The sequence below is a fragment of the Anolis carolinensis genome, chromosome 1 (genome assembly GCF_035594765.1).
Source record: "Anolis carolinensis isolate JA03-04 chromosome 1, rAnoCar3.1.pri, whole genome shotgun sequence".
Lineage (NCBI taxonomy): Eukaryota > Metazoa > Chordata > Lepidosauria > Squamata > Dactyloidae > Anolis > Anolis carolinensis.
In genome coordinates, this window is record NC_085841.1 from 7,154,825 (window position 1) to 7,163,243 (window position 8,419).

An 8,419-nucleotide genomic window follows, 5' to 3' on the forward strand; every position below is an offset into this window, starting at 1 on the left:
GGAAAAGATTGAGATCACTGGGGGAAAAAAATCATTTGAGACAAAGGAGTCGTGGATGGCCTCTTATCCCTGCATAGGTCCTACAGTGCTTTGTCCCAGTCCAAATGTCCCTCAGAAACAGTCTTGTAGAAAAAATTCATACCAGTTTATAAAAACCTCTTAAGTCTTGACAAATGAAAATGATGTATTGAATGTTTTGAACTCCTGAACCTAGAAGACAAAGCGGTGAATTTAAATACAGTAGAGTCTCACTTATCCAAGACTCGCTTATCCAAGGTTCTGGATTATCCAATGCATTTTTGTAGTCTATGTTTTCAATATATCATGATATTTTGGTGCTAAATTCATAAATACGGTAATTACAACATAACATTACTGCGTACTGAACTACTTTTTCTGTCAAATTTGTTGTATAACATGATGTTTTGGTGCATAATTTGTAAAATCATAACCTAATTTGATGTTTAATAGGCTTGTCCTTAATCCCTCCTTATTATCCAAGATATTCACTTATTCAAGGTTCTGCCAGCCCGCTTAACTTGGATAACTGAGACTCTACTGGAGCAAGAAAGGTGGTTCCTTGTAAAATTAACACAATTTAACTGTTGTGGAATCATGAAGACTGTAGGTTTTTTAAGGGACTGGTATTATTTAGCAGAGAAGGTTAAAGATTTTGTAAAACTACAGCTCCATTTTATAAAACAACAGCTCATCAGCCAAAGGTCTGAAAACAGAGGCTCATGCAAAACATATTGGTAAATTATGGTCCACTTACAGTAGTACCTGCAATTCTGCTGATTTCTTCTTTCTCTGCCATTTAGAACCATATGGAAGCAGTCCCTGAGTTACAAACATCTGATTTACAAATGACACATAGTGAAAAGGGGGTGAGACAACAGGAAGTGAGAAAAACCCACTCCTGAAATTGTTATCATAGGGAAAAGGTGTCTCGGCTGAAGCTTTTTCACCTATTCTTGTTTCTATAACAAGCCATTTTTTTTCAAAATCCAATGATCACAGGGACAGAAAGTGAGGTGAAATCTTCTGAACAGAAGCACAGACAGCAAAGTTGTGACTTACAAACAAATTCAACTTAAGACCAAACCTACAGAACCTATCTTGTCTGTAATTTGGGACTGCCAGTAGTCTGGTTAACCAGTGTGTTTTTCTAGCCCAAGGGTGGGCACAGTACAGCCTGTGGGCCACATGATGTGGGTCATGCATTGTGTTCTTTTCCTTGAATTTTGTATGTAAAACATCCCTTAAAATTGGAGGCTCAAATTCAGCCCATGAGAATTGGCAACCCGAGTGGCAATGTATCTAGGTCTTCAAAGGCTCCCTATCTCTTCCTAATGGATTTACCCAAATGGTTTGTCATGGGAAAAAAATTATGGATAAATTCATCTGCATTGGCAACATATGCTACCTCTACTTCCCATTGGATTATAAGGTTGGAGGAGAATCAATATAATGTAGTTTTGTGTATTACCAATGTTGAAATTCCACAAAAACATCCCTAATGAAATGTCACCTCCCGCTTAGCTATTTTTGATTTATTTACAGTGTTTATATTCTGCCCTTTATGCCCCGAATGGGACTCAGGGTGGATCACAATGCACATTCAATGGCAAAAATTCAATGCCATTATTAGACATACAACACACATACAGACAGTAGAGGTAATTCAACATTTTTCCAACTTCCGGCTTCAGGAGGTTATGCTTGATTACGGCCACAGGGGGAGCTGTCGCTTCATCTACTATGACAACGAATCCTTTTTGATCGTAATATTTCCTCCTTGCTCTTCGCTCGCTGGCAGTTTTACGGTGTTGTAAATTAAATTAACCTCCCTGCATTAAGCAGGCCCTAATTTATCTACTCACAGCTGCAGTTGTTTTCGAACTGCTTAGGTGGACAGTAAGCTAGGCTATTAAATGGTCAGTGCTCAATCCAACGCAGGCTTTGAATTCATGTTCTTTTGGTCAGTAGTGATCTATTGCTGCTGGCTATTAACCAGCTGCACTGCAGCCCGGCCCTATTACACCACCTATACCAATAAAGTTAGATGACAGTTCTGAGCAGCAATCTTGGGAGGGATTTTGATTATCCAGTAGCTTTGAAAGTTGTCATCTCTCGTATGTATTAGACTCTGGAAGTCTAATCTCTAAAAGGCAGAACTACTTATTGCCTTCTTTGCCTCAGTCTTCTCACAAAAAGAAAGCCATCCTCAACCTCAGCAACATGGAGTGGACGAAGGATTAGGGGAAATCCAACCCCAAATAGGGAAACAAGTTGGTCATGGATACCTGGCTTCTCTAAACGAATTTAAGTCCCCAGGGCCAGATGAACTACATCCAAGAGTATTGAAGGAACTAGAGGAAGTTATTTCAGAACCACTGGTAATGATCTTTAAGAGTTCTTGGAGAACGGGAGAAGTCCCAGCAGATTGGAGGAGGGCGAATGTGGTCCCTATCTTCAAGAAGGGGAAAAAGGACAACCCAAAGAATTACCTTCCAGCCAGCCTCACGTCGATACCAGGTAAGATTCTGGAAAAGATCGTTAAGGAAGTGGTCTGCAAACACTTAGATCTCTTTTTTAAATAGAGTTAAAAGCTGGCTTGATGCAGGGAACACCATGGATGTAGCGTATCTGGATTTCAGTAAGGCCTTCCTTTGACAAAGTCCCCCATGACCTTCTGGCAAACAAATTAGTCAAATGTGGGCTAGGCAAAACTACGGTTAGATGGATCCGTAATTGGCTAAGCAAACAAACCAAAAGGGTTCTCACCAATACGTTTTCTTCATCCTGGAAAGAAATGAGGAGTGGAGTGCCATAAGCAGGGTTTCGTCTTGGGCCCGGTTCTGTTCAAATCTTTATTAATGACTTAGATGAAGGGTTATAAGACATGATACCAAACTGGGAGGGAGAGCGAATGCTCCAGAATATAGGAGCAGAATCCAAAACAATCTTAACAGAGATGGGCTAAAACTAGCAAAATGAAGTTCAACAGGGACAAATGTAAGATTTTTCACTTAGGCAGAAAAAATTGAATGCAAAGATACAGAATGGGGGACGATGCCTGGCTCAACAGCAGTACATGTGAAAAAGATCTTGGAGTCCTCGTGGGGAACAAGTTAAACATGAACCAACAGTGTCATGCGGTGGCAAAAAAAATTCAAAAATCTAATGGGATTCTGGCCTGCATCAATAGGAGTATAGCATCTAGATCCAGGGAAGTCATGCTCCCCTTCTATTCCCCCTTGGTCAGACCACACCTGGAACACTGTGTCCAATTCTGGGCATTACAATTGAAAGGAGATGTTGACAAGCTGGAATGTGTTCAGAGGAGGGAGACTGAAAGGATCAAGGGTCTGGAGAACAAGCCCTATGAGGTGGGCAAGTTTAGCCTCCAGAAGAGAAGGCTGAGAGGAGACATGATGAGGGCTATGTATAGTGAGGGGAAGTCATAGGGAGGAGGAAGCAAGCTTGTTTTTTGCTTCCCTGGAGACTAGGATGTGGAACAATGTCTTCAAACTACAGGAAAGGAAATTTGCACCAGAATATTAGAAATAACTTTCTCACTGTGAGAGCTGTTCTGCAGTGGAACTTGCTACACCAGGGGTTGGTGGAGGCTCCTTCTTTGGAGGCTTTAAAGCAGAAGCTGGATGGCCATCTGTCCGGGGTGCTTTGAATGCTATTTTTCTGCTTCTTGGCAGGGGTTGGACTGGTCCACGAGGTCTCTTGCAACTTTATGATTCTATGATTCTAATTCAGTGCATCTGAATAGTTTAGGTTGGAGAAGACTGTCGTAATAGAGATAATAGGAATTTCTGCAATGATACCAAATCGTTCAGCTTTATAGCATACTGATATGTCTCAGTTCAACAAAACAAAACACATGTAAAAGATGGTGAGTTTTTACCAAACTTAATTTTATTTATTAAAAGGAGAGAAACATTTATTTATCTACTGCTGACAAAATGGCTAGGACATATCATGCCATGCCTCTCCATTGATTCTCCAGGTGCTCAGCCTTTTTTGTGAGGCTGTAGTGGTGCCCAGTGATGTTTTTTAGGTGGCGGTGGTGGTGGTGGTGGAGGAGGAGGTGGTGGTGGCGGTGGCGGTGGTGGTGGAGGAGGTGGTGGTGGAGGAGGAGGAGGTGGAGGAGGTGGTGGCGGTGGGAGGCAGCACTGATATCCATATCCTTGGGCAGCACAGGCGCAGTTTGCAGCAGCATTTACACCATGGGCACAATGTTTTTGACAATATCCAGGATGACAGTGAGCGCCGCATTTGCCTTTGCTTGGATACGGATAGGCTGCAAAGGAGAAAGTCCAAAATTAGGTCTTACAGAAACTAGAAAAGGTTTGCAAAAAGAGTGCTGCATTTGCCTTTTCTTGGATAGGCTGCAAAAGAGAAAATCCAGAATTAGGTCATGATGATCTTTAGGAAAAGTTTTTCAAGGTGAAGTTTGAGCTCCCTTGGATTAATCAGGGAGTGAGTAAAGCGAGAGTGGTGATTGGTTGGGAGATGGAACCATTGAAGGCTTTCAGGCTCTATCCAGGGTGCTGAGCTTAATTATACAAACCTTCAATTGCTAACATAATTTTTGTACCAACCAGAGCATATTCACTTGGATAGCCAAAGACAGACAGTGCCTATAGTTATTTGCCAGTTTCCTGACAGTGATTTCAGGACTTTGAGGCATTGGAGGGTATACAGCTCTACTGATCTGGCTCAGATTTGGCCACAAATGTCCCTCCGTCTCCAAGCAGGCTAGAGGATAAATCTGAAAGAAACATATTAATTGTCTATACCATTGATGCATGTGGCTCTTTCAAAGAAATCAAATGGCTGGAACAGAATGGATGGAGGTGGACAGTCCTTGTTCCACTGATATAGTGCCCTATCAGCTAGTAGAGATGGGCCGGAAATTTATTTCATCTGTTTCATCTGTGTTTTCGTTTAGTGCCATTCATTCATTTGGCACGACATGAGAGACCCCTTTCCAAATGGAAGAAGTAGTTAAATGAAAGGAAAGTGGGAATGGTAACTGTTTGGCTGCCTGGTTTTTGTCCCATTGGTGGAAATGGGTGGCCTTCCCACACTCCTCTTCCCCTCAGTTTGAGGGCTAGAGGGTCTCACCATTTCACTGTTCCTGAGGCTCTCTCCAACATTAATTTGGTGGGATAAACCCCTAATTCTGAAACCATAAAGGTAAAATGCAGTCTCTGGCTCATTGGTGCTGTTTTTGCAGCCCTTGGCTGTCCTTCAAGCTCCATTATCTTTTTAAACGGGTAGCAATGCCCTCCTGTACTTTTCAACACACAGTAACTTGGAAAGAGATTCTCTTCAAGAAAGTGTGTGTGGCCTGCAGGCCCAAAGGCTCAGCCACTGCCAGGACTTGCAGCTGAGTGCCGAGTGCTGAGCGGAGCACGGAGCACCTCTTACTAGGCACTTTGCGCTCGGCACTCACCTGCAAGCCCTGGCCATATGAATGAAACAAACAGAAACGGATAGCGATTCTATACAAAAGCACAAGACTATTGGCTAGTATCCATGGTGTATATTCTATCAATACACCTTTTTCCTCTTTAAATACAACATACTCTTTTACAATGGAAAAGAAAGAACAAATTTGTTTTCTGCTGTTCTAGGGCCTGGAACACAAATCAACAGATTCAAATTACAAGATCAGAGTTTGTATCTGCAAAATAGAAATACTGATTTCACAGCAAATCGGTCTGCCTTTGAGAGTGGTATTCTTCTATGGAGGTCTTTAAACAGGTTGGATTGACATCTTTCAGGATTTCTTAGCTTGCATTGCAGAATGGGTTGGACTGGATGGACACGGGTGCCCCCCTGGGACATGCATTCACTCCAGTGACTATACTTACAGATACTCTGGAAGATGAAGTATAAACACTAACACTCCAACTTTGGAATATTGTGACAAAAGCACTTTCCCTCATAGAAGTAACCCGCTACACAACCATTGGGATAAAAAGCAAGCCAGTAAATCCCTTTTCTAATCCTGTATTTGATCGTAACCACCATGAATATCTCTATGAGGAGAAAGGCAGGATAAAAATAAAGTAAATATCAACAATAAACAATATAAGCCTTCTACAAGGAAACCTCAGAGTTCCCCATTTCCCCTTTACCTTCTGTGGCCACGATGTACAGCAGGAGTACTGCAAAGGCAAGGAAAATGACCCTCATGGTGAAGCTCTGGTTGGAGGATCCAATGAAGGCAATGATCAAAAGTTCAGATGAGAAGCGAGGTCCAGAGCCCTGGTATTTATGAAGAGTTCAGTAAATGGAGGGGGATGTGCTTAGAGTTGAATGATGCCTGTTCCTTTGTCTCTGAATATCACAGTGTCATCTTAATCTCAGTGGAGGAACACCAGACAAAAGCTTCCTGGCAATCTCATCTCACTTTCTATGAAGAGGACATTTTGTGCCAGGTGACAGAACATACAGTTGTCTATATCAGATTCTGCTGTTTCAAAGAGATACAGTAGATCTTAACAGCCTGTGTGATCAAGCACATCTAGCGCACCTCCAAGGGGAAGAATGAGAGAGAAAAGATTGAAATCAGTGATGCCTATCATGAAAAATCTGGAATATCTTAAAATCTCTCCATCTTTAGCTGGAAATGAAGGAGAGAAAAGCTAAACATGTGGAGTGTCTCCTGCCAACCTCCCAGTAGGTTTTCCTTTAGTTAAAGAAAAATTACAGAATCTGCCCTGACATACAGTTATGCTCAAGTCTACCCCAGGTCTTGAAATATGTTTATATTCCCTTGGAAATGATCTGAAAACTTCATATGTTGCTTTGCTCACAACATCATGTATCCCTTAATTTATCTGCTGTACCACCTGTCAATTCGTTCCTGGTTCTAGGTTTGGGTCTCTGGTTTGAAGCACCTCCTTCCATAGTTACTTCACAGTGGTGGAGACCTAAATCTCTCACCAGATGCATATACTTCAGCTTCCAGAACTTTCCAGCTGTCGAATACTAGATATTAGCAGCATTGATATAGGCATATTCATGGAAAGACTACTATGCATGGTCTGTCTTGGAATAGTATTTTTTAACAGAGAGAATGCCATTCAGATCTGCCCATTCCAATAGATCAGGACTGTCAAAATGTTTTTGACTGTTCATTTCTCAAATTTACTAGTATTTACCGATTTGCTTGGTATTCTGATGTCTTCCATTTTTACTATGTCTGTACTCATTTTATGCTTTTAAATGAGTTTTATGATCATTGTAATGTATTGTTTTATAGTGTCGATTTTATTGTGGTTTTATTTACTGTAATGTGTTTTAACTGTTGTATTTGTTTTCTTAGTGCCCCGAGTCCCTGTCGGGAGATTTATTTATTTATTTATTTACAGCATTTATATTCCGCCCTTCTCATCCCGAAGGGGACTCAGGGCGGATCACATTACACATATAGGCAAACATTCAATGTCTTTTAACATAGAACAAAAACAAGACAAACATAGGCTCTGAGCGGGCCTCGAACTCATGACCTCCTGGTCAGAGTGATTCATTGCAGCTGGTTGCAGCTGGCTTGCTCTTCAGCCTGTGCCACAGCCCGAGATGGTGGCGGGGTATTAGAATAAAGTTACTTACTTACTTGTTTTCTTTTATAAGAGGGATATAGATGACATAGCTAGAGATAAAGATATTGATCTTTATCTTGAAGAGTATCAGATTATGATTTTGGAGAGCACAGCTTGAATTTCTGCATCGCTATTAAATCCACTGGGTGAACTAGGGCAAGGCACACTCTTTCAACATATGAGTAAGGGAAAGGCAAACTTGCTCTAAGCAAATCTTGCCAAGAACACTCCATGATGATGATGATGATGACGACGACGACAATGACTTAAGGTGGGTTACAACACAATTAAAACACCCAGATTGAACACAAAACCATTAGAATGCATACAGTAAAATGCATAGCACAAAAATTAGCACATGATACTAATAGATCTCAAATTTTAAATTCATAATTTAACATCCACTCTCTCCATTGGATGAATGCCTAGAATCTGGTATTAGTATACTAAGAAACTAGGGGTGCATTTACACTGTAGATTAACACCACTGTAACTGCCATTACTCAATGTTATGGAATCATGGGATTTGTATAAAGTCTTTAGCCTTCTTTGTCGAAAAAAGTTGATGCTTCACCAAACTCCAAAACACAGGATTCCATAATAGCTAATTTATGACTTTGTTATGACCAAAAATACAGAACAGTTATGGAGAAGTAAATCAAGTAACTGATAAGGTAAAGGTTTTCCCTGACAATAAGTCCAGTCGTGTTCGACTCTGGGGGTTGGTGCTCATCTCCATTTCTAAGCTGAAGAGCCGGCGTTGTCCGTAGACACTTCCAAAGTCA

The 8,419-nt window shown here is 41.2% G+C and overlaps 1 protein-coding gene across 1 annotated transcript; it reads right to left on the reverse strand.

Annotated features, from left to right (window-relative positions):
• Window positions 1-3,911: 3,911 nt before the first annotated feature.
• Window positions 3,912-6,415, reverse strand: LOC134295519 (uncharacterized). Its single transcript, XM_062968322.1, has 2 exons — window positions 6,165-6,415; window positions 3,912-4,318 (listed from the first exon to the last, which is right to left on the reverse strand). Exons 1-2 carry the CDS (start codon window positions 6,220-6,222, stop codon window positions 4,029-4,031), a joined length of 348 nt encoding a protein of 115 aa, XP_062824392.1. The 5' UTR covers window positions 6,223-6,415; the 3' UTR covers window positions 3,912-4,028.
• Window positions 6,416-8,419: the final 2,004 nt, after the last annotated feature.

Excerpts from the sequence above, each read along its gene's own strand:
- LOC134295519 (XM_062968322.1), bottom strand. The coding sequence starts at position 6,222 with ATGAGGGTCATTTTCCTTGCCTTTGCAGTACTCCTGCTGTACATCGTG. Across the intron at positions 4,319-6,164 it reads GTACATCGTGGCCACAGAAG|CCTATCCGTATCCAAGCAAA; the intron begins GTAAAGGGGAAA and ends TCTCCTTTGCAG.